At 44.6% G+C, this 26,378-nt stretch overlaps 1 protein-coding gene across 7 annotated transcripts in view; it reads left to right on the top strand.

The window, feature by feature from the left end:
* The window catches only part of LOC106568376 (rab GTPase-activating protein 1), a 260,939-nt gene that overhangs the window by 193,613 nt on the left and 40,948 nt on the right, over positions 1-26,378 (top strand). For all 7 annotated transcript variants that reach the window (XM_045692525.2, XM_045692524.2, XM_045692526.2 and 4 more), the window contains 4 exons: positions 9,271-9,381; positions 9,810-9,914; positions 10,728-10,811; positions 13,154-13,225. In XM_045692525.2, coding sequence (XP_045548481.2) covers positions 9,271-9,381; positions 9,810-9,914; positions 10,728-10,811; positions 13,154-13,225 — 372 coding nt within the window. The remainder of the gene's footprint in view (positions 1-9,270; positions 9,382-9,809; positions 9,915-10,727; positions 10,812-13,153; positions 13,226-26,378) is intronic.

Here is a 26,378-nt window from a genome sequence, read left to right on the forward strand (position 1 = left end):
CAACAGGCTGCTCTCTCGCTCTCTCTCGCTCTCTCTTTCGTCTTTAAGCAACAGGCTACTCTCTCTCTCTCTCGTCTTTCAACTACAGGCTACTCTCTCTCTCTCTCTCTCTCGTCTTTCAACAACAGGCTACTCTCTCTCTCTCGTCTTTCAACAACAGGCTACTCTCTCCCTCGCTCTCTCGTCTTTCAGCAACAGGCTACTCTCTCTCTCGTCTTTCAGCAACAGGCTACTCTCTCTCTCGTCTTTCAGCAACAGGCTACTCTCTCTCTCGTCTTTCAGCAACAGGCTACTCTCTCTCTCGTCTTTCAGCAACAGGCTACTCTCTCTCTCTCGTCTTTCAGCAACAGGCTACTCTCTCTCTCTCGTCTTTCAGCAACAGGCTACTCTCTCTCGTCTTTCAGCAACAGGCTACTCTCTCTCTCGTCTTTCAGCAACAGGCTACTCTCTCCCTCTCTCTCTCGTCTTTCAGCAACAGGCTACTCTCTCTCTCTCTCGTCTTTCAGCAACAGGCTACTCTCTCTCACTCACTCTCTCTCGTCTTTCAACAACAGGCTACTCTCGCTCTCGTCTTTCAGCAACAGGCTACTCTCTCTCACTCACTCTCTCTCGTCTTTCAACAACAGGCTACTCTCTCGCTCTCTCTCACTCACTCACTCTCGTCTTTCAGCGACAGGCTACTCTCTCTCTCTCGTCTTTCAGCGACAGGCTACTCTCTCTCTCGCTCTCTCTCTCTCACTCTCTCGTCTTTCAGCGACAGGCTACTCTCTCTCTCTCTCTCTCTCACTCACTCACTCTCGTCTTTCAGCGACAGGCTACTCTCTCTCTCTCGTTTTTCAGCGACAGGCTACTCTCTCTCTCTCGTCTTTCAGCGACAGGCTACTCTCTCTCGTCTTTCAGCAACAGGCTACTCTCTCTCTCTCTCTCTCGTCTTTCAGCAACAGGCTACTCTCTCTCGTCTTTCAGCAACAGGCTACTCTCTCGCTCTCTCTCACTCACTCGCTCTCGTCTTTCAGCAACAGGCTACTCTCTCTCTCTCTCTCGTCTTTCAGCAACAGGCTACTCTCTCTCTCGCTCTCTCGTCTTTCAGCAACAGGCTACTCTCTCTCTCTCGTCTTTCAGCAACAGGCTACTCTCTCTCTCGCTCTCTCTCTCTCTCGTCTTTCAGCAACAGGCTACTCTCTCTCGTCTTTCAGCAACAGGCTACACTCTCTCTCTCTCTCTCTCTCTCTCTCTCGTCTTTCAGCAACAGGCTACTCTCTCTCTCGCTCTCTCTCTGTCGTCTTTCAGCAACAGGCTACTCTCTCTCGTCTTTCAGCAACAGGCTACTCTCTCGTCTTTCAACAACAGGCTACTCTCTCTCTCGCTCTCTCTCTCTCGTCTTTCAGCAACAGGCTACTCTCTCTCTCTCTCGTCTTTCAGCAACAGGCTTCTCTCTCTCTCTCTCTCGTCTTTCAGCAACAGGCTTCTCTCTCTCTCTCGTCTTTCAGCAACAGGCTTCTCTCTCTCTCATCTTTCAGCAACAGGCTACTCTCTCTCGCTCTCTCTCTCGTCTTTCAGCAACAGGCTGCTCTCTCTCTCGTCTTTCAGCAACAGGCTTCTCTCTCCCTCGCTCTCTCGTCTTTCAGCAACAGGCTACTCTCTCTCTCGTCTTTCAGCAACAGGCTACTCTCTCTCTCTCGTCTTTCAGCAACAGGCTACTCTCTCTCTCTCGTCTTTCAGCAACAGGCTACTCTCTCTCTCTCGTCTTTCAGCAACAGGCTACTCTCTCTCTCTCGTCTTTCAGCAACAGGCTACTCTCTCCCTCTCTCTCATCTTTCAGCAACAGGCTACTCTCTCTCTCGTCTTTCAGCAACAGGCTTCTCTCTCCCTCGCTCTCTCGTCTTTCAGCAACAGGCTACTCTCTCTCTCGTCTTTCAGCAACAGGCTACTCTCTCTCTCTCGTCTTTCAGCAACAGGCTACTCTCTCTCTCTCGTCTTTCAGCAACAGGCTACTCTCTCTCTCTCGTCTTTCAGCAACAGGCTACTCTCTCTCTCTCGTCTTTCAGCAACAGGCTACTCTCTCCCTCTCTCTCATCTTTCAGCAACAGGCTACTCTCTCTCTCGTCTTTCAGCAACAGGCTACTCTCTCTCACTCACTCTCTCTCGTCTTTCAACAACAGGCTACTCTCTCGCTCTCTCTCACTCACTCACTCTCGTCTTTCAGCGACAGGCTACTCTCTCTCTCTCGTCTTTCAGCAACAGGCTACTCTCTCTCTCACTCACTCTCTCTCGTCTTTCAACAACAGGCTACTCTCTCTCTCTCTCGCTCTCTCGTCTTTCAACAACAGGCTACTCTCTCTCTCGTCTTTCAGCAACAGGCTGCTCTCTCGCTCTCTCTCTCTCTCTCTCGCTCTCTCTTTCGTCTTTAAGCAACAGGCTGCTCTCTCGCTCTCTCTCGCTCTCTCTTTCGTCTTTAAGCAACAGGCTACTCTCTCTCTCTCGTCTTTCAACTACAGGCTACTCTCTCTCTCTCTCTCGTCTTTCAACAACAGGCTACTCTCTCTCTCTCGTCTTTCAACAACAGGCTACTCTCTCCCTCGCTCTCTCGTCTTCAGCAACAGGCTACTCTCTCTCTCGTCTTTCAGCAACAGGCTACTCTCTCTCTCGTCTTTCAGCAACAGGCTACTCTCTCTCTCGTCTTTCAGCAACAGGCTACTCTCTCTCTCTCGTCTTTCAGCAACAGGCTACTCTCTCTCTCTCGTCTTTCAGCAACAGGCTACTCTCTCTCGTCTTTCAGCAACAGGCTACTCTCTCTCTCGTCTTTCAGCAACAGGCTACTCTCTCCCTCTCTCTCTCGTCTTTCAGCAACAGGCTACTCTCTCTCTCTCTCGTCTTTCAGCAACAGGCTACTCTCTCTCACTCACTCTCTCTCGTCTTTCAACAACAGGCTACTCTCGCTCTCGTCTTTCAGCAACAGGCTACTCTCTCTCACTCACTCTCTCTCGTCTTTCAACAACAGGCTACTCTCTCGCTCTCTCTCACTCACTCACTCTCGTCTTTCAGCGACAGGCTACTCTCTCTCTCTCGTCTTTCAGCGACAGGCTACTCTCTCTCTCGCTCTCTCTCTCTCACTCTCTCGTCTTTCAGCGACAGGCTACTCTCTCTCTCTCTCTCACTCACTCACTCTCGTCTTTCAGCGACAGGCTACTCTCTCTCTCTCGTTTTTCAGCGACAGGCTACTCTCTCTCTCTCGTCTTTCAGCGACAGGCTACTCTCTCTCGTCTTTCAGCAACAGGCTACTCTCTCTCTCTCTCTCTCTCGTCTTTCAGCAACAGGCTACTCTCTCTCGTCTTTCAGCAACAGGCTACTCTCTCGCTCTCTCTCACTCACTCGCTCTCGTCTTTCAGCAACAGGCTACTCTCTCTCTCTCTCGTCTTTCAGCAACAGGCTTCTCTCTCTCGTCTTTCAGCAACAGGCTACTCTCTCTCCGCTCTCTCGTCTTTCAGCAACAGGCTACTCTCTCTCTCTCGTCTTTCAGCAACAGGCTACTCTCTCTCTCGCTCTCTCTCTCTCTCGTCTTTCAGCAACAGGCTACTCTCTCTCGTCTTTCAGCAACAGGCTACACTCTCTCTCTCTCTCTCTCTCTCTCGTCTTTCAGCAACAGGCTACTCTCTCTCTCGCTCTCTCTCTGTCGTCTTTCAGCAACAGGCTACTCTCTCTCGTCTTTCAGCAACAGGCTACTCTCTCGTCTTTCAACAACAGGCTACTCTCTCTCTCGCTCTCTCTCTCTCGTCTTTCAGCAACAGGCTACTCTCTCTCTCTCGTCTTTCAGCAACAGGCTTCTCTCTCTCTCTCTCTCTCTCGTCTTTCAGCAACAGGCTTCTCTCTCTCTCTCGTCTTTCAGCAACAGGCTTCTCTCTCTCTCATCTTTCAGCAACAGGCTACTCTCTCTCGCTCTCTCTCTCGTCTTTCAGCAACAGGCTGCTCTCTCTCTCGTCTTTCAGCAACAGGCTTCTCTCTCTCATCTTTCAGCAACAGGCTACTCTCTCTCTCTCTCGTCTTTCAGCAACAGGCTTCTCTCTCTCTCTCGTCTTTCAGCAACAGGCTACTCTCTCTCGTCTTTCAGCAACAGGCTACTCTCTCTCTCGTCTTTCAGCAACAGGCTACTCTCTCTCTCTCTCGTCTTTCAGCAACAGGCTTCTTTCTCTCGTCTTTCAGCAACAGGCTACTCTCTCTCTCTCGTCTTTCAGCGACAGGCTACTCTCTCTCTCGTCTTTCAGCAACAGGCTACTCTCTCTCTCTCGTCTTTCAGCAACAGGCTACTCTCTCGCTCTCTCTCTCTCGTCTTTCAGCAACAGGCTACTCTCTCTCTCTCTCGTCTTTCAGCAACAGGCTACTCTCTCGCTCTCTCTCTCGTCTTTCAGCAACAGGCTAGTCTCTCTCTCTCTCGTCTTTCAGCAACAGGCTACTCTCTCGCTCTCTCTCTCTCTCGTCTTTCAGCAATAGGCTTCTCTCTCTCGTCTTTCAGCAACAGGCTACTCTCTCTCTCGCTCTCTCTCTCGTCTTTCAGCAACAGGCTTCTCTCTCTCTCTCGTCTTTCAGCAACAGGCTTCTCTCTCTCTCTCTCTCTCTTGTCTTTCAGCAACAGGCTTCTCTCTCTCTCGCTCTCTCGTCTTTCAGCAACAGGCTACTCTCTCTCTCTCTCGTCTTTCAGCAACAGGCTTCTCTCTCTCTCTCTCTCTCGCTCTCTCGTCTTTCAGCAACAGGCTACTCTCTCTCGCTCTCTCGTCTTTCAGCAACAGGCTACTCTCTCTCTCTCTCTCTCTCTCTCTCTCGTCTTTCAGCAACAGGCTACTCTCTCTCGCTGTCTCTCTCCTTTCAGCAACAGGCTTCTTTCTCTCGTCTTTCAGCAACAGGCTGCTCTCTCTCTCTCTCTCGTCTTTCAGCGACAGGCTACTCTCTCTCTCTCTCTCTCGTCTTTCAGCAACAGGCTTCTCTCTCTCGTCTTTCAGCAACAGGCTACTCTCTCTCTCGCTCTCTCGTCTTTCAGCAACAGGCTACTCTCTCTCTCTCGTCTTTCAGCAACAGGCTACTCTCTCTCTCGCTCTCTCTCTCTCTCGTCTTTCAGCAACAGGCTACTCTCTCTCGTCTTTCAGCAACAGGCTACACTCTCTCTCTCTCTCTCTCACTCACTCTCTCTCGTCTTTCAACAACAGGCTACTCTCTCTCTCTCTCGCTCTCTCGTCTTTCAACAACAGGCTACTCTCTCTCTCGTCTTTCAGCAACAGGCTGCTCTCTCGCTCTCTCTCTCTCTCTCTCGCTCTCTCTTTCGTCTTTAAGCAACAGGCTGCTCTCTCGCTCTCTCTCGCTCTCTCTTTCGTCTTTAAGCAACAGGCTACTCTCTCTCTCTCGTCTTTCAACTACAGGCTACTCTCTCTCTCTCTCTCTCTCGTCTTTCAACAACAGGCTACTCTCTCTCTCTCGTCTTTCAACAACAGGCTACTCTCTCCCTCGCTCTCTCGTCTTTCAGCAACAGGCTACTCTCTCTCTCGTCTTTCAGCAACAGGCTACTCTCTCTCTCGTCTTTCAGCAACAGGCTACTCTCTCTCTCGTCTTTCAGCAACAGGCTACTCTCTCTCTCTCGTCTTTCAGCAACAGGCTACTCTCTCTCTCTCGTCTTTCAGCAACAGGCTACTCTCTCTCGTCTTTCAGCAACAGGCTACTCTCTCTCTCGTCTTTCAGCAACAGGCTACTCTCTCCCTCTCTCTCTCGTCTTTCAGCAACAGGCTACTCTCTCTCTCGTCTTTCAGCAACAGGCTACTCTCTCTCACTCACTCTCTCTCGTCTTTCAACAACAGGCTACTCTCTCGCTCTCTCTCACTCACTCACTCTCGTCTTTCAGCGACAGGCTACTCTCTCTCTCTCGTCTTTCAGCAACAGGCTACTCTCTCTCTCACTCACTCTCTCTCGTCTTTCAACAACAGGCTACTCTCGCTCTCGTCTTTCAGCAACAGGCTACTCTCTCTCACTCACTCTCTCTCGTCTTTCAACAACAGGCTACTCTCTCGCTCTCTCTCACTCACTCACTCTCGTCTTTCAGCGACAGGCTACTCTCTCTCTCTCGTCTTTCAGCGACAGGCTACTCTCTCTCTCGCTCTCTCTCTCTCACTCTCTCGTCTTTCAGCGACAGGCTACTCTCTCGCTCTCTCTCTCTCACTCACTCACTCTCGTCTTTCAGCGACAGGCTACTCTCTCTCTCGTTTTTCAGCGACAGGCTACTCTCTCTCTCTCGTCTTTCAGCGACAGGCTACTCTCTCTCTCTCGTCTTTCAGCAACAGGCTACTCTCTCTCTCTCTCTCTCTCGTCTTTCAGCAACAGGCTACTCTCTCTCGTCTTTCAGCAACAGGCTACTCTCTCGCTCTCTCTCACTCACTCGCTCTCGTCTTTCAGCAACAGGCTACTCTCTCTCTCTCTCGTCTTTCAGCAACAGGCTTCTCTCTCTCGTCTTTCAGCAACAGGCTACTCTCTCTCTCGCTCTCTCGTCTTTCAGCAACAGGCTACTCTCTCTCTCTCGTCTTTCAGCAACAGGCTACTCTCTCTCTCGCTCTCTCTCTCTCTCGTCTTTCAGCAACAGGCTACTCTCTCTCGTCTTTCAGCAACAGGCTACACTCTCTCTCTCTCTCTCTCTCTCTCTCTCTCTCTCGTCTTTCAGCAACAGGCTACTCTCTCTCTCGCTCTCTCTCTGTCGTCTTTCAGCAACAGGCTACTCTCTCTCGTCTTTCAGCAACAGGCTACTCTCTCATCTTTCAACAACAGGCTACTCTCTCTCTCGCTCTCTCTCTCTCGTCTTTCAGCAACAGGCTACTCTCTCTCTCTCTCGTCTTTCAGCAACAGGCTTCTCTCTCTCTCGCTCTCTCTCTCTCGTCTTTCAGCAACAGGCTTCTCTCTCTCTCTCGTCTTTCAGCAACAGGCTTCTCTCTCTCTCATCTTTCAGCAACAGGCTACTCTCTCTCGCTCTCTCTCTCGTCTTTCAGCAACAGGCTGCTCTCTCTCGTCTTTCAGCAACAGGCTTCTCTCTCTCATCTTTCAGCAACAGGCTACTCTCTCTCTCTCTCGTCTTTCAGCAACAGGCTTCTCTCTCTCTCTCGTCTTTCAGCAACAGGCTACTCTCTCTCGTCTTTCAGCAACAGGCTACTCTCTCTCTCGTCTTTCAGCAACAGGCTACTCTCTCTCTCTCTCGTCTTTCAGCAACAGGCTTCTTTCTCTCGTCTTTCAGCAACAGGCTACTCTCTCTCTCTCGTCTTTCAGCGACAGGCTACTCTCTCTCTCGTCTTTCAGCAACAGGCTACTCTCTCTCTCTCGTCTTTCAGCAACAGGCTACTCTCTCTCTCTCGCTCTCTCTCTCTCGTCTTTCAGCAACAGGCTACTCTCTCTCTCTCTCGTCTTTCAGCAACAGGCTACTCTCTCGCTCTCTCTCTCGTCTTTCAGCAACAGGCTACTCTCTCTCTCTCTCGTCTTTCAGCAACAGGCTACTCTCTCGCTCTCTCTCTCTCTCGTCTTTCAGCAATAGGCTTCTCTCTCTCGTCTTTCAGCAACAGGCTACTCTCTCTCTCGCTCTCTCTCTCGTCTTTCAGCAACAGGCTTCTCTCTCTCTCTCGTCTTTCAGCAACAGGCTTCTCTCTCTCTCTCTCTCTTGTCTTTCAGCAACAGGCTTCTCTCTCTCTCGCTCTCTCGTCTTTCAGCAACAGGCTACTCTCTCTCTCTCTCGTCTTTCAGCAACAGGCTTCTCTCTCTCTCTCTCTCTCGCTCTCTCGTCTTTCAGCAACAGGCTACTCTCTCTCGCTCTCTCGTCTTTCAGCAACAGGCTACTCTCTCTCTCTCTCTCTTTCTCTCTCTCGTCTTTCAGCAACAGGCTACTCTCTCTCGCTGTCTCTCTCCTTTCAGCAACAGGCTTCTTTCTCTCGTCTTTCAGCAACAGGCTGCTCTCTCTCTCTCTCTCTCTCTCTCGTCTTTCAGCGACAGGCTACTCTCTCTCTCTCTCTCTCTCTCGTCTTTCAGCAACAGGCTTCTCTCTCTCTCTCGTCTTTCAGCAACAGGCTACTCTCTCTCGCTCTCTCTCTTGTCTTTCAGCAACAGGCTACTCTCTCGCTCTCTCTCTCTCGTCTTTCAGCAACAGGCTTCTCTCTCTCTCTCTCTCTCTTGTCTTTCAGCAACAGGCTTCTCTCGCTCTCTTGTCTTTCAGCAACAGGCTACTCTCTCTCTCTCGTCTTTCAGCAACAGGCTACTCTCTCATCTTTCAGCAACAGGCTACTCTCTCTCTCTCTCGTCTTTCAGCAACAGGCTTCTCTCTCTCTCTCTCTCTCTCGCTCTCTCGTCGTTCAGCAACAGGCTACTCTCTCTCGCTCTCTCTCTCCTTTCAGCAACAGGCTTCTTTCTCTCGTCTTTCAGCAACAGGCTACTCTCTCTCTCTCTCTCGTCTTTCAGCGACAGGCTACTCTCTCTCTCGTCTTTCAGCAACAGGCTTCTCTCTCTCGCTCTCGTCTTTCAGCAACAGGCTACTCTCTCGCTCTCTCTCTCCTTTCAGCAACAGGCTTCTTTCTCTCGTCTTTCAGCAACAGGCTACTCTCTCTCTCTTTCTCTCTCTCTCTCTCTCTCTCTCGTCTTTCAGCAGCAGGCTTCCCTCTCTCTCGTCTTTCAGCAACAGGCTTCTCTCTCTCTCTCGTCTTTCAGCAACAGGCTTCTCTCTCGCTCTCTCTCTCGTCTTTCAGCAACAGGCTTCTCTCTCTCTCTCTCTCTCTCTCTCTCTCGTCTTTCAGCAACAGGCTACTCTCGCTCTCTTGTCTTTCAGCAACAGACTACTCTCTCTCTCTCGTCTTTCAGCAACAGGCTACTCTCTCTCTCTCGTCTTTCAGCAACAGGCTACTCTCTCTCTCTCGTCTTTCAGCAACAGGCTACTCTCTCTCTCTCGTCTTTCAGCAACAGGCTACTCTCTCTCTCGTCTTTCAGCAACAGGCTACTCTCGCTCTCTCTCGTCTTTCAGCAACAGGCTGCTCTCGCTCTCTCTCGTCTTTCAGCAACAGGCTACTCTCTCTCTCTCTCTCTCTCGTCTTTCAGCAACAGGCTTCTATCTCCTCTCTCTCTCTTCTCCACTCTTCATCTCACTGACTCCTCTTAACATTCTCTCTCCCAATATCTCTACTTTCTCCCCCTCTTCCTCTCTCCTCCACTCACTCACTTACTCACTCACTCTGTCACTCAGTCTTACCTTCCTCCTCTCGTCCCCTGTAGAGGGAGAATCGTCGTCTCCAGGAGGCTAACATGCGTCTGGAGCAGGAGAATGATGACCTGGCCCATGAACTGGTCAGCAGCAAGATAGCCCTGCGCAAAGACCTGGACAACGTAAGACGCATCCCACGTGTGTCCTTTTTTACTTGTGCAAGTCTGTAAACGTGTATGTGCCTTTATACATTTTCTAATACTCTGCTAGGTTTTTCTTGTCATTTAGCAATAGCTAATGTCAGTAGACCTGGTCACCGTACCCATGTCTCTGTCTGTCTGTCTGTCTGTCTGTCTGTCTGTCTGTCTGTCTGTCTGTCTGTCTGTCTGTCTCAGGCTGAGGAGAAAGCAGACACTCTGAGTAGACCTGGTCACCGTACCCATGTCCTCTGTCTGTCTGTCTGTCTGTCTGTCTGTCTGTCTGTCTGTCTGTCTGTCTGTCTGTCTGTCTGTCTGTCTGTCTGTCTGTCTGTCTCAGGCTGAGGAGAAAGCAGACACTCTGAGGAGACCTGGTCACTGTACCCATGTGTCTGTCTGTCTGTCTCCCTCAGGCTGAGGAGAAAGCAGACACTCTGAACAAGGAGCTGTTGATGACCAAACAGAAGCTGGTGGATTCAGAGGACGAGAAGAGACGACTAGAGGAGGAGTCTGCACAGGTCTGGCTAGCTGGCTGTCTGTCTGGCTAGCTGGCTGTCTGTCTGACTGTCTGTCTGTCTGGCTAGCTGGCTGTCTGTCTGTCTGACTGTCTGTCTGTCTGGCTAGCTGGCTAGCTGGCTGTCTGTCTGTCTGTCTGTCTGGCTAGCTGGCTGTCTGTCTGTCTGGCTAGCTGGCTGTCTGTCTGTCTGGCTAGCTGGCTGTCTGGCTAGCTGTCTGTCTGGCTGGCTAGCTGTCTGGCTGACTGTCTGTTTGGCTAGCTGGCTGACTGTCTGTTTGGCTAGCTGGCTGTCTATTTAAAGTAAAAAAAGATTCCTTTAGTATTGGAAAGGGAATGGAGGTCCACTGACAATGGACATTGATGTATTGGTTTGATCAATAAATATACCATTGTCCTTTGGAGAGTCGCTGAATGCTTTTTCCATCTTCAGATTGCTCGTCTGTTGATGCACCTTGATTGGAGAGCAGTGTTGTTTCTCTCTTTCTGTCTCTTTAAGACAGAGGGGGATGTTGTCCCCCCCATGCACTGTGGCCACTGCCTGTGTTCCAGGACTGGCCCAACACAGGACCTGCCAATACCTGCTCTCTCTACGTTATTTCTCATCCACTTACGGGAGAAACAGTCTCTCAAGGGACATCTGTTGCTGTCCTCTTCATGACTACATTACACTCCTCGTTGACTGTATCACTACTGTAGGTAGTTTATAAAGGCCCAAGGACAGTTGACTGCTGACTGAGAGGTTATCATGTAGGTCACAGTAGGCAGCCATGAGTATCATTCATTCAGTGTATAATATCAATGTGTGTGTCCACAGCTGAAAGAGATGTGCAGACGGGAGCTGGGTAAATCAGAGTCTGAGATAAAGAACAATGGATCCATCATAGGAGAGTACAAACAGGTAAGAAGCTGACAGGAGATATACGATTTTTAGTTTTGTTCTACATGTATAAAGTAGTTTAAAATTGTATTCTACATAGTGACAACATCATATTTATTACTTACCTAGGGACTGCGGATGTAAATTAGCCTTCTAGGTAATTTGTCTACACTATGTTTTGATCAAAACTGACAGATACGGGCCTCCCGAGTGGCGCAGCGGTCTAAGGCACTGCAGACAGACAGACAGACAGACAGACAGACAGACAGACAGACAGACACGACAGACAGACAGACAGACAGACAGACAGACAGACAGACAGACAGACAGACAGACAGACAGACAGACAGACACAAGAGACACAAGAGACAGACAGACACAAGAGACAGACACAAGAGACAGACAGACAGACAGACACAAGAGACAGACAGACAGACAGACACAAGAGACAGACAGACAGACACAAGAGACAGACAGACAGACACAAGAGACAGACAGACAGACACAAGAGAAACAGACAGACACAGACAGACAGACAGACAGACACAAGAGACAGACAGACAGACAGACACAAGAGACAGACAGACAGACAGACACAAGAGACAGACAGACAGACAGACACAAGAGACAGACAGACAGACAGACACAAGAGACAGACAGACAGACAGACACAAGAGACAGACAGACAGACAGACAGACACAAGAGACAGACAGACAGACAGACACAAGAGACAGACAGACAGACAGACACAAGAGACAGACAGACAGACAGACAGACAGACAGACAGACAGACAGACAGACAGACAGACAGGGAACTCCCAGTCAGGCTTTGGCTACCATCCTCACAGGGAGATATATTTTCTCTGAGTCACTCATAGTACAGTGGTTATTTTGAAGGAGGGGGTTTAGCTGTGGGATGATAAGGGTTTGTTATGAGCAGGTTTTACATTATTTATATGATCTCTGTCTGTGGGATGAGCCGTTGTCATCTTTTTACATTTTAGAGACACTCCCCCCAGCCCCACACCCTCCGACATTTGCCTCCCCCACACCCTCCGACCTTTGACTTCCCCCCACACCCTTCGACCTTTGCCTCCCCCCACACCCCTACACCCTCCGACCTTTGACTTCCCCCCACCCCTACACCCTCCGACCTTTGCCTCCCCCCACACCCCTACACCCTCCGACCTTTGACTTCCCCCCACCCCTACACCCTCCGACCTTTGACTTCCCTACACCCTCCGACCTTTGACTTCCCCCCCACACCCTCCGACCTTTGACTTCCCCCCCCACCCCTACACCCTCTGACCTTTGATTTGCCCCCACCCCTACACCCTCCGACCTTTGACTTCCCCCCCACACCCTCCGACCTTTGACTTCCCCCACCCCTACACCCTCTGACCTTTGACTTCCCCCCCACCCCTACACCCTCTGACCTTTGACTTCCCCCCCACCCCCACACCCTCCGACCTTTGACTTCCCCCCCACCCTACACCCTCCGACCTTTGACTTCCCCCACCCCTACACCCTCTGACCTTTGCCTCCCCCCCACCCCTACACCCTCAGACCTTTGCCTCCCCCCCCACCCCTACACCCTCCGACCTTTGACTTCCCCCCCACACCCTCCGACCTTTGACTTGCCCCCACCCCTACACCCTCCGACCTTTGCCTCCCCCCACACCCCTACACCCTCCGACCTTTGACTTCCCCCCACCCCTACACCCTCCGACCTTTGACTTCCCCCCACACCCTCCGACCTTTGACTTCCCCCACCCCTACACCCTCTGACCTTTGACTTCCCCCCCACACCCGCCGAGCTTTGACTTCCCCCCCACACCCTCCGACCTTTGACTTCCCCCACCCCCACACCCTCCGACCTTTGACTTCCCCCCACCCCTACACCCTCTGACCTTTGACTTCCCCCACCCCTACACCCTCCGACATTTGACTTCCCCCCCCACACCCTCAGACCTTTGACTCCCCCCACACCCCTACACCCTCCGACCTTTGCCTCCCCCCCACCCCTACACCCTCAGACCTTTTCCTCCCCCCCACACCCTCAGACCTTTGACTCCCCCACACCCCTACACCCTCAGACATTTGCCTCCCCCACACTCTCAGACCTTTGCCTCCCCCCCACCCACACACCCTCAGACCTTTGCCTCCCCCCCACACCCTCAGACCTTTGCCTCCCCCCACCCCCACCCCTACACCCTCAGACCTTTGCCTCCCCCCCACCCCTACACCCTCCGATCTTTGACTCCCCCACACAGTCCAATACGTCCCCACAAGTTTTGTCTGTCTGTGTGGAGTTGACTGCAGTGCTCTGTTTGACCTTTGACCTCTGTGTTGACCCCTGTAGATCTGCTCTCAGCTCAGTGAGCGTCTGGAGAAACAGCAGACCGCCAACAAGGGAGAAGTGGAGAAGATCCGGGTGAGTCCCCATCATCACATGACCTGACACACGATCACATGACAGACCGCAATCACATCAAACAATCATGACAATCACATGACAGATATGACAGACCACTGTATTAAAACACGTGACATCACACAAACAAATGACCGGCAAGACACACAATCAATCACATGACACGCAATCACTTAACATGACGGAGTACTGTATTCAAATGTTGATGCTCTCTTTGTGTGGCTGTGTGACTGTTTGTAGTTCTGCTTAGCGAGTTAACATTAGCTGTTGATTTATTGACTGTTTATGTATACAGGTTAGTCTCATGTAGAATGTTGTGTGTAGTATCAACAAACATGATTATAGCCTTAGTGTAATTATATGCAAACATTAGTAGTCTTATGTGAGGATTGTGATAAAGAATCCATTGCGATTCCCTTTTGATGACCCAGACAGAATAGCCCAGTTCTTCGTTGGTGAACAGAGATAGTGGATGGTAAGTACAGCCAGGGCTGTAGTGTTTCTCATGTCCAGGCATGGTGATGGGGCGGATGAGAGGGCTCTTGAAGCAGCTGAGGAGAGACCCTCACCCTGACCCTCACCCTGACCCTCACCCTGACACTCACCCTGACACTCAGCCTGACCCCACCCTCACCCTGACCCTCACCCTGACCCTCACCCTGACACTCACCCTGACACTCAGCCTGACCCCACCCTCACCCTGACCCTCACCCTGACCCTCACCCTGACACTCACCCTGACACTCAGCCTGACCCCACCCTCACCCTGACCCTCACCCTGACCCTCACCCTGACACTCACCCTGACACTCAGCCTGACCCCACCCTCACCCTGACCCTCACCCTAACCCTCAGCCTGACACTCAGCCTAACACTCACCCTGACACTCAGCCTGACCCCACCCTCACCCTGACCCTCACCCTAACCCTCAGCCTGACCCCACCCTCACCCTGACCCTCACCCTAACCCTCAGCCTGACACTCAGCCTAACACTCACCCTGACACTTACCCTGACCCTCAGCCTGACCCTGACCCTCACCCTGACACTCAGCCTAACACTCACCCTGACACTCACCCTGACACTTACCCTGACCCTCAGCCTGACCCTGACCCTCACCCTGACCCTGACCCTCACCCTGACACTCAGCCTAACACTCACCCTGACACTTACCCTGACCCTCACCCTGACACTTACCCTGACCCTCACCCTGACCCTCAGCCTGACCCTCACCCTGACCATCACCCTGACCCTCACCCTGACCCTCACCCTGACACTCAGCCTGACAGTCAGCCTAACACTCACCCTGACACTTACCCTGACCCTCAGCCTGACCCTGACCCTCAGCCTGACCCTCAGCCTCAGCCTGACACTCAGCCTGACCCTCACCCTGACACTTAAAACCTCTTATCATCCCCTTGCTAGCCTCCTTACAACCACACTGTCCATTACAGCAGCAGCAGCCTGTACTTACTCAATCCCACACTGCCCACGGGGTGCTTTTATACTCCCTTAAAAGATTGGCAATAGTTCTGTTTGTCCATTTTGAAACGCCGTAGCCAGTATACGCTTCCTCAAAATAGCCAGCTTTAATCTAAGATAATTCAAGATATGTAATTTATTTTGATGAAGAAATCTTAGTCACACAATTTTACATCTAATTCATATCTCTTTCAGTTAAAAAATGAAAACAAGTAGTCTCTCATTGAATGACAACAAAGATTTTATTGAAGAATCACTACTGTTGACCAATCACCGACGAATGGGTGTAGACTTCGGCTTGCCTCCAGAAAAAATGTTGTGTGCCCGATCAGCCGAAAAAACGCTAACCGAAGTCTAAAACAAACAAAAACGTCACAAAATGTCTTCATAATATAAACACAAACTCTACCGAACTGTTTCAGCTGGGAAGCATGCGGACCCAAACCTCGACCCGTTCCTCTCTCAGCCTCCCCCCTCCTCCCCCTGCTTTGCTTTATCTTGGCCAGGTCGCAGTTGTAAATGAGAACTTGTTCTCAACTTGCCTACCTGGTTAAATAAAGGTGAAATAAATAAATATAAAAAAACCTGTACCTGTTTTATATAGTGTAGTGGAATAACCTGTACCTGTTTTATATAGTGTAGTGGAATAACCTGTACCTGGTTTATATAGTGTAGTGGTATAACCTGTACCTGATTTATATAGTGTAGTGGTATAACATGTACCTGGTTTATATAGTGTAGTGGTATAACCTGTACCTGGTTTATATAGTGTAGTGGAATAACCTGTACCTGTTTTATATAGTGTAGTGGTATAACATGTACCTGGTTTATATAGTGTAGTGGAATAACCTGTACCTGTTTTATATAGTGTAGTGGAATAACCTGTACCTGGTTTATATAGTGTAGTGGTATAACCTGTACCTGATTTATATAGTGTAGTGGTATAACATGTACCTGGTTTATATAGTGTAGTGGTATAACCTGTACTTGGTTTATATAGTGTAGTGGAATAACCTGTACCTGTTTTATATAGTGTAGTGGTATAACATGTACCTGGTTTATATAGTGTAGTGGAATAACCTGTACCTGTTTTATATAGTGTAGTGGTATAACATGTACCTGGTTTATATAGTGTAGTGGAATAACCTGTACCTGGTTTATATAGTGTAGTGGAATAACCTGTACCTGGTCTATATAGTGTAGTGGAATAACCTGTACCTGATTTATATAGTGTAGTGGTGTAACCTGTACCTGGTTTATATAGTGTAGTGGAATAACCTGTACCTGGTTTATATAGTGTAGTGGAATGACCTGTACCTGGTTTATATAGTGTAGTGGTATAACCTGTACCTGGTTTATATAGTGTAGTGTAGTGGAATAACCTGTACCTGATTTATATAGTGTAGTGGAATAACCTGTACCTGGTTTATATAGTGTAGTGGAATAACCTGTACCTGTTTTATATAGTGTAGTGGAATAACCTGTACCTGGTTTATATAGTGTAGTGGAATAACCTGTACCTGGTTTATATAGTGTAGTGGTATAACCTGTACCTGATTTATATAGTGTAGTGGTATAACATGTACCTGGTTTATATAGTGTAGTGGTATAACCTGTACCTGGTTTATATAGTGTAGTGGAATAACCTGTACCTGTTTTATATAGTGTAGTGGTATAACATGTACCTGGTTTATATAGTGTAGTGGAATAACCTGTACCTGTTTTATATAGTGTAGTGGAATAACCTGTACCTGGTTTATATAGTGTAGTGGTATAACCTGTACCTGATTTATATAGTGTAGTGGTATAACATGTACCTGGTTTATATAGTGTAGTGGTATAACCTGTACTTGGTTTATATAGTGTAGTGGAATAACCTGTACCTGTTTTATATAGTGTAGTGGTATAACATGTACCTGGTTTATATAGTGTAGTGGTATAACATGTACCTGGTTTATATAGTGTAGTGGAATAACCTGTACCTGTTTTATATAGTGTAGTGGTATAACATGTACCTGGTTTATATAGTGTAGTGGAATAACCTGTACCTGGTTTATATAGTGTAGTGGAATAACCTGTACCTGGTCTATATAGTGTAGTGGAATAACCTGTACCTGATTTATATAGTGTAGTGGTGTAACCTGTACCTGGTTTATATAGTGTAGTGGAATAACCTGTACCTGGTTTATATAGTGTAGTGGAATAACCTGTACCTGGTTTATATAGTGTAGTGGTATAACCTGTACCTGGTTTATATAGTGTAGTGTAGTGGAATAACCTGTACCTGATTTATATAGTGTAGTGGAATAACCTGTACCTGGTTTATATAGTGTAGTGGTATAACATGTACCTGGTTTATATAGTGTAGTGGTATAACATGTACCTGGTTTATATAGTGTAGTGGAATAACCTGTACCTGTTTTATATAGTGTAGTGGTATAACATGTACCTGGTTTATATAGTGTAGTGGAATAACCTGTACCTGGTTTATATAGTGTAGTGGAATAACCTGTACCTGGTCTATATAGTGTAGTGGAATAACCTGTACCTGATTTATATAGTGTAGTGGTGTAACCTGTACCTGGTTTATATAGTGTAGTGGAATAACCTGTACCTGGTTTATATAGTGTAGTGGAATAACCTGTACCTGGTTTATATAGTGTAGTGGTATAACCTGTACCTGGTTTATATAGTGTAGTGTAGTGGAATAACCTGTACCTGATTTATATAGTGTAGTGGAATAACCTGTACCTGGTTTATATAGTGTAGTGGAATAACCTGTACCTGTTTTATATAGTGTAGTGGAATAACCTGTACCTGGTTTATATAGTGTAGTGGAATAACCTGTACCTGGTTTATATAGTGTAGTGGTATAACCTGTACCTGGTTTATATAGTGTAGTGGTATAACCTGTACCTGATTTATATAGTGTAGTGGTATAACATGTACCTGGTTTATATAGTGTAGTGGTATAACCTGTACCTGGTTTATATAGTGTAGTGGAATAACCTGTACCTGGTTTATATAGTGTAGTGGTATAACCTGTACCTGGTTTATATAGTGTAGTGGAATAACCTGTACCTGTTTTATGTAGTGGAATAACCTGTACCTGGTTTATATAGTGTAGTGGAATAACCTGTACCTGATTTATATAGTGTAGTGGAATAACCTGTACCTGGTTTATATAGTGTAGTGGAATAACCTGTACCTGATTTATATAGTGTAGTGGTATAACCTGTACCTGGTTTATATAGTGCAGTGGTATAACCTGTACCTGGTTTATATAGTGCAGTGGAATAACCTGTACCTGGTTTATATAGTGAAGTGGAATAACATGTACCTGGTTTATGTAGTGTGGTGGAATAACCTGTACCTGGTTTATATAGTGTAGTGGTATAACCTGTACCTGGTTTATATAGTGTAGTGGAATAACCTGTACCTGTTTTATATAGTGTAGTGGTATGACCTGTACCTGGTTTATATAGTGTAGTGGAATAACCTGTACCTGGTTTATATAGTGAAGTGGAATACACATGTACCTGGTTTATGTAGTGTGGTGGAATAACCTGTACCTGGTTTATATAGTGTAGTGGTATAACCTGTACCTGATTTATATAGTGTAGTGGAATAACCTGTACCTGTTTTATATAGTGTAGTGGTATAACATGTACCTGGTTTATATAGTGTAGTGGAATAACCTGTACCTGTTTTATATAGTGTAGTGGAATAACCTGTACCTGGTTTATATAGTGTAGTGGTATAACCTGTACCTGGTTTATATAGTGTAGTGTAGTGGAATAACCTGTACCTGATTTATATAGTGTAGTGGAATAACCTGTACCTGGTTTATATAGTGTAGTGGAATAACCTGTACCTGGTTTATATAGTGTAGTGGAATAACCTGTACCTGGTTTATATAGTGTAGTGGAATAACCTGTACCTGGTTTATATAGTGTAGTGGTATAACCTGTACCTGGTTTATATAGTGTAGTGGTATAACCTGTACCTGATTTATATAGTGTAGTGGTATAACCTGTACTTGGTTTATATAGTGTAGTGGAATAACCTGTACCTGTTTTATATAGTGTAGTGGTATAACATGTACCTGGTTTATATAGTGTAGTGGAATAACCTGTACCTGTTTTATATAGTGTAGTGGAATAACCTGTACCTGGTTTATATAGTGTAGTGGTATAACCTGTACCTGATTTATATAGTGTAGTGGTATAACATGTACCTGGTTTATATAGTGTAGTGGTATAACCTGTACTTGGTTTATATAGTGTAGTGGAATAACCTGTACCTGTTTTATATAGTGTAGTGGTATAACATGTACCTGGTTTATATAGTGTAGTGGAATAACCTGTACCTGTTTTATATAGTGTAGTGGTATAACATGTACCTGGTTTATATAGTGTAGTGGAATAACCTGTACCTGGTTTATATAGTGTAGTGGAATAACCTGTACCTGGTCTATATAGTGTAGTGGAATAACCTGTACCTGATTTATATAGTGTAGTGGTGTAACCTGTACCTGGTTTATATAGTGTAGTGGAATAACCTGTACCTGGTTTATATAGTGTAGTGGAATAACCTGTACCTGGTTTATATAGTGTAGTGGTATAACCTGTACCTGGTTTATATAGTGTAGTGTAGTGGAATAACCTGTACCTGATTTATATAGTGTAGTGGAATAACCTGTACCTGGTTTATATAGTGTAGTGGAATAACCTGTACCTGTTTTATATAGTGTAGTGGAATAACCTGTACCTGGTTTATATAGTGTAGTGGAATAACCTGTACCTGGTTTATATAGTGTAGTGGTATAACCTGTACCTGGTTTATATAGTGTAGTGGTATAACCTGTACCTGATTTATATAGTGTAGTGGTATAACATGTACCTGGTTTATATAGTGTAGTGGTATAACCTGTACCTGGTTTATATAGTGTAGTGGAATAACCTGTACCTGGTTTATATAGTGTAGTGGTATAACCTGTACCTGGTTTATATAGTGTAGTGGAATAACCTGTACCTGTTTTATGTAGTGGAATAACCTGTACCTGGTTTATATAGTGTAGTGGAATAACCTGTACCTGATTTATATAGTGTAGTGGAATAACCTGTACCTGGTTTATATAGTGTAGTGGAATAACCTGTACCTGATTTATATAGTGTAGTGGTATAACCTGTACCTGATTTTATGTGGTGTAGTGTAGTGGAATAACCTGTACCTGATTTATATAGTGTAGTGATATAACCTGTACCTGGTTTATATAGTGCAGTGGTATAACCTGTACCTGGTTTATATAGTGCAGTGGAATAACCTGTACCTGGTTTATATAGTGAAGTGGAATAACATGTACCTGGTTTATGTAGTGTGGTGGAATAACCTGTACCTGGTTTATATAGTGTAGTGGTATAACCTGTACCTGGTTTATATAGTGTAGTGGAATAACCTGTACCTGTTTTATATAGTGTAGTGGTATAACCTGTACCTGGTTTATATAGTGTAGTGGAATAACCTGTACCTGGTTTATATAGTGAAGTGGAATACACATGTACCTGGTTTATGTAGTGTGGTGGAATAACCTGTACCTGGTTTATATAGTGTAGTGGTATAACCTGTACCTGGTTTATATAGTGTAGTGGAATAACCTGTACCTGTTTTATATAGTGTAGTGGTATAACCTGTACCTGGTTTATATAGTGTAGTGGAATAACCTGTACCTGGTTTATATAGTGAAGTGGAATACACATGTACCTGGTTTATGTAGTGTGGTGGAATAACCTGTACCTGGTTTATATAGTGTAGTGGTATAACCTGTACCTGGTTTATATAGTGTAGTGGAATAACCTGTACCTGTTTTATATAGTGTAGTGGTATAACCTGTACCTGGTTTATATAGTGTAGTGGAATAACCTGTACCTGGTTTATATAGTGTAGTGTAATAACCTGTACCTGATTTATATAGTGTAGTGGAATAACCTGTACCTGATTTTATGTGGTGTAGTGGAATAACCTGTACCTGATTTATATAGTGTAGTGGTATAACCTGTACCTGGTTTATATAGTGTAGTGGTATAACATGTACCTGGTTTATATAGTGTAGTGGTATAACCTGTACCTGATTTATATAGTGTAGTGGAATAACCTGTACCTGGTTTATATAGTGTAGTGGTATAACCTGTACCTGGTTTATATAGTGTAGTGGAATAACCTGTACCTGGTTTATATAGTGTAGTGGAATAACCTGTACCTGGTTTATATAGTGTAGTGGTATAACCTGTACCTGGTTTGTATAGTGTAGTGGAATAACCTGTACCTGGTTTATATAGTGTAGTGGAATAACCTGTACCTGTTTTATATAGTGTAGTGGAATAACCTGTACCTGGTTTATATAGTGTAGTGTAATAACCTGTACCCGATTTATATAGTGTAGTGGAATAACCTGTACCTGATTTTATGTGGTGTAGTGTAGTGGAATAACCTGTACCTGATTTATATAGTGTAGTGGTATAACCTGTACCTGGTTTATATAGTGTGGTGGAATAACCTGTACCTGTTTTATATAGTGTAGTGGTATAACATGTACCTGGTTTATATAGTGTAGTGGAATAACCTGTACCTGGTTTATATAGTGTAGTGGTATAACCTGTACCTGGTTTATATAGTGTAGTGGAATAACCTGTACCTGTTTTATGTAGTGGAATAACCTGTACCTGGTTTATATAGTGTAGTGGAATAACTGTACCTGATTTATATAGTGTAGTGGAATAACCTGTACCTGGTTTATATAGTGTAGTGGAATAACCTGTACCTGATTTATATAGTGTAGTGGTATAACCTGTACCTGATTTTATGTGGTGTAGTGTAGTGGAATAACCTGTACCTGATTTATATAGTGTAGTGATATAACCTGTACCTGGTTTATATAGTGCAGTGGTATAACCTGTACCTGGTTTATATAGTGCAGTGGAATAACCTGTACCTGGTTTATATAGTGAAGTGGAATAACATGTACCTGGTTTATGTAGTGTGGTGGAATAACCTGTACCTGGTTTATATAGTGTAGTGGTATAACCTGTACCTGGTTTATATAGTGTAGTGGAATAACCTGTACCTGTTTTATATAGTGTAGTGGTATAACCTGTACCTGGTTTATATAGTGTAGTGGAATAACCTGTACCTGGTTTATATAGTGAAGTGGAATAACATGTACCTGGTTTATGTAGTGTGGTGGAATAACCTGTACCTGGTTTATATAGTGTAGTGGTATAACCTGTACCTGGTTTATATAGTGTAGTGGAATAACCTGTACCTGTTTTATATAGTGTAGTGGAATAACCTGTACCTGTTTTATATAGTGTAGTGGTATAACCTGTACCTGGTTTATATAGTGTAGTGGTATAACCTGTACCTGGTTTATATAGTGTAGTGGAATAACCTGTACCTGGTTTATACAGTGTAGTGTAATAACCTGTACCTGATTTATATAGTGTAGTGGAATAACCTGTACCTGATTTTATGTGGTGTAGTGTAGTGGAATAACCTGTACCTGATTTTATGTGGTGTAGTGTAGTGGAATAACCTGTACCTGATTTATATAGTGTAGTGGAATAACCTGTACCTGGTTTATATAGTGTAGTGGAATAACCTGTACCTGGTTTATATAGTGTAGTGGTATAACCTGTACCTGGTTTATATAGTGTAGTGTAGTGGAATAACCTGTACCTGATTTATATAGTGTAGTGGAATAACCTGTACCTGGTTTATATAGTGTAGTGGAATAAGCTGTACCTGTTTTATATAGTGTAGTGGAATAACCTGTACCTGGTTTATATAGTGTAGTGGAATAACCTGTACCTGGTTTATATAGTGTAGTGGTATAACCTGTACCTGGTTTATATAGTGTAGTGGTATAACCTGTACCTGATTTATATAGTGTAGTGGTATAACATGTACCTGGTTTATATAGTGTAGTGGTATAACCTGTACCTGGTTTATATAGTGTAGTGGAATAACCTGTACCTGGTTTATATAGTGTAGTGGTATAACCTGTACCTGGTTTATATAGTGTAGTGGAATAACCTGTACCTGTTTTATGTAGTGGAATAACCTGTACCTGGTTTATATAGTGTAGTGGAATAACCTGTACCTGATTTATATAGTGTAGTGGAATAACCTGTACCTGGTTTATATAGTGTAGTGGAATAACCTGTACCTGATTTATATAGTGTAGTGGTATAACCTGTACCTGATTTTATGTGGTGTAGTGTAGTGGAATAACCTGTACCTGATTTATATAGTGTAGTGATATAACCTGTACCTGGTTTATATAGTGCAGTGGTATAACCTGTACCTGGTTTATATAGTGCAGTGGAATAACCTGTACCTGGTTTATATAGTGAAGTGGAATAACATGTACCTGGTTTATGTAGTGTGGTGGAATAACCTGTACCTGGTTTATATAGTGTAGTGGTATAACCTGTACCTGGTTTATATAGTGTAGTGGAATAACCTGTACCTGTTTTATATAGTGTAGTGGTATAACCTGTACCTGGTTTATATAGTGTAGTGGAATAACCTGTACCTGGTTTATATAGTGTAGTGGTATAACCTGTACCTGGTTTATATAGTGTAGTGTAGTGGAATAACCTGTACCTGATTTATATAGTGTAGTGGAATAACCTGTACCTGGTTTATATAGTGTAGTGGAATAAGCTGTACCTGTTTTATATAGTGTAGTGGAATAACCTGTACCTGGTTTATATAGTGTAGTGGAATAACCTGTACCTGGTTTATATAGTGTAGTGGTATAACCTGTACCTGGTTTATATAGTGTAGTGGTATAACCTGTACCTGATTTATATAGTGTAGTGGTATAACATGTACCTGGTTTATATAGTGTAGTGGTATAACCTGTACCTGGTTTATATAGTGTAGTGGAATAACCTGTACCTGGTTTATATAGTGTAGTGGTATAACCTGTACCTGGTTTATATAGTGTAGTGGAATAACCTGTACCTGTTTTATGTAGTGGAATAACCTGTACCTGGTTTATATAGTGTAGTGGAATAACCTGTACCTGATTTATATAGTGTAGTGGAATAACCTGTACCTGGTTTATATAGTGTAGTGGAATAACCTGTACCTGATTTATATAGTGTAGTGGTATAACCTGTACCTGATTTTATGTGGTGTAGTGTAGTGGAATAACCTGTACCTGATTTATATAGTGTAGTGATATAACCTGTACCTGGTTTATATAGTGCAGTGGTATAACCTGTACCTGGTTTATATAGTGCAGTGGAATAACCTGTACCTGGTTTATATAGTGAAGTGGAATAACATGTACCTGGTTTATGTAGTGTGGTGGAATAACCTGTACCTGGTTTATATAGTGTAGTGGTATAACCTGTACCTGGTTTATATAGTGTAGTGGAATAACCTGTACCTGTTTTATATAGTGTAGTGGTATAACCTGTACCTGGTTTATATAGTGTAGTGGAATAACCTGTACCTGGTTTATATAGTGAAGTGGAATACACATGTACCTGGTTTATGTAGTGTGGTGGAATAACCTGTACCTGGTTTATATAGTGTAGTGGTATAACCTGTACCTGGTTTATATAGTGTAGTGGAATAACCTGTACCTGTTTTATATAGTGTAGTGGTATAACCTGTACCTGGTTTATATAGTGTAGTGGAATAACCTGTACCTGGTTTATATAGTGAAGTGGAATACACATGTACCTGGTTTATGTAGTGTGGTGGAATAACCTGTACCTGGTTTATATAGTGTAGTGGTATAACCTGTACCTGGTTTATATAGTGTAGTGGAATAACCTGTACCTGTTTTATATAGTGTAGTGGTATAACCTGTACCTGGTTTATATAGTGTAGTGGAATAACCTGTACCTGGTTTATATAGTGTAGTGTAATAACCTGTACCTGATTTATATAGTGTAGTGGAATAACCTGTACCTGATTTTATGTGGTGTAGTGGAATAACCTGTACCTGATTTATATAGTGTAGTGGTATAACCTGTACCTGGTTTATATAGTGTAGTGGTATAACATGTACCTGGTTTATATAGTGTAGTGGTATAACCTGTACCTGATTTATATAGTGTAGTGGAATAACCTGTACCTGGTTTATATAGTGTAGTGGTATAACCTGTACCTGGTTTATATAGTGTAGTGGAATAACCTGTACCTGGTTTATATAGTGTAGTGGAATAACCTGTACCTGGTTTATATAGTGTAGTGGTATAACCTGTACCTGGTTTGTATAGTGTAGTGGAATAACCTGTACCTGGTTTATATAGTGTAGTGGAATAACCTGTACCTGTTTTATATAGTGTAGTGGAATAACCTGTACCTGGTTTATATAGTGTAGTGTAATAACCTGTACCCGATTTATATAGTGTAGTGGAATAACCTGTACCTGATTTTATGTGGTGTAGTGTAGTGGAATAACCTGTACCTGATTTATATAGTGTAGTGGTATAACCTGTACCTGGTTTATATAGTGTGGTGGAATAACCTGTACCTGTTTTATATAGTGTAGTGGTATAACATGTACCTGGTTTATATAGTGTAGTGGAATAACCTGTACCTGGTTTATATAGTGTAGTGGTATAACCTGTACCTGGTTTATATAGTGTAGTGGAATAACCTGTACCTGTTTTATGTAGTGGAATAACCTGTACCTGGTTTATATAGTGTAGTGGAATAACTGTACCTGATTTATATAGTGTAGTGGAATAACCTGTACCTGGTTTATATAGTGTAGTGGAATAACCTGTACCTGATTTATATAGTGTAGTGGTATAACCTGTACCTGATTTTATGTGGTGTAGTGTAGTGGAATAACCTGTACCTGATTTATATAGTGTAGTGATATAACCTGTACCTGGTTTATATAGTGCAGTGGTATAACCTGTACCTGGTTTATATAGTGCAGTGGAATAACCTGTACCTGGTTTATATAGTGAAGTGGAATAACATGTACCTGGTTTATGTAGTGTGGTGGAATAACCTGTACCTGGTTTATATAGTGTAGTGGTATAACCTGTACCTGGTTTATATAGTGTAGTGGAATAACCTGTACCTGTTTTATATAGTGTAGTGGTATAACCTGTACCTGGTTTATATAGTGTAGTGGAATAACCTGTACCTGGTTTATATAGTGAAGTGGAATAACATGTACCTGGTTTATGTAGTGTGGTGGAATAACCTGTACCTGGTTTATATAGTGTAGTGGTATAACCTGTACCTGGTTTATATAGTGTAGTGGAATAACCTGTACCTGTTTTATATAGTGTAGTGGAATAACCTGTACCTGTTTTATATAGTGTAGTGGTATAACCTGTACCTGGTTTATATAGTGTAGTGGTATAACCTGTACCTGGTTTATATAGTGTAGTGGAATAACCTGTACCTGGTTTATACAGTGTAGTGTAATAACCTGTACCTGATTTATATAGTGTAGTGGAATAACCTGTACCTGATTTTATGTGGTGTAGTGTAGTGGAATAACCTGTACCTGATTTATATAGTGTAGTGGTATAACCTGTACCTGGTTTATATAGTGTAGTGGTATAACATGTACCTGGTTTATATAGTGTAGTGGTATAACCTGTACCTGGTTTATATAGTGTAGTGGAATA

Source organism: Salmo salar, chromosome 13 (genome assembly GCF_965601325.2).
Source record: "Salmo salar chromosome 13, fSalSal1, whole genome shotgun sequence".
NCBI lineage: Eukaryota > Metazoa > Chordata > Actinopteri > Salmoniformes > Salmonidae > Salmo > Salmo salar.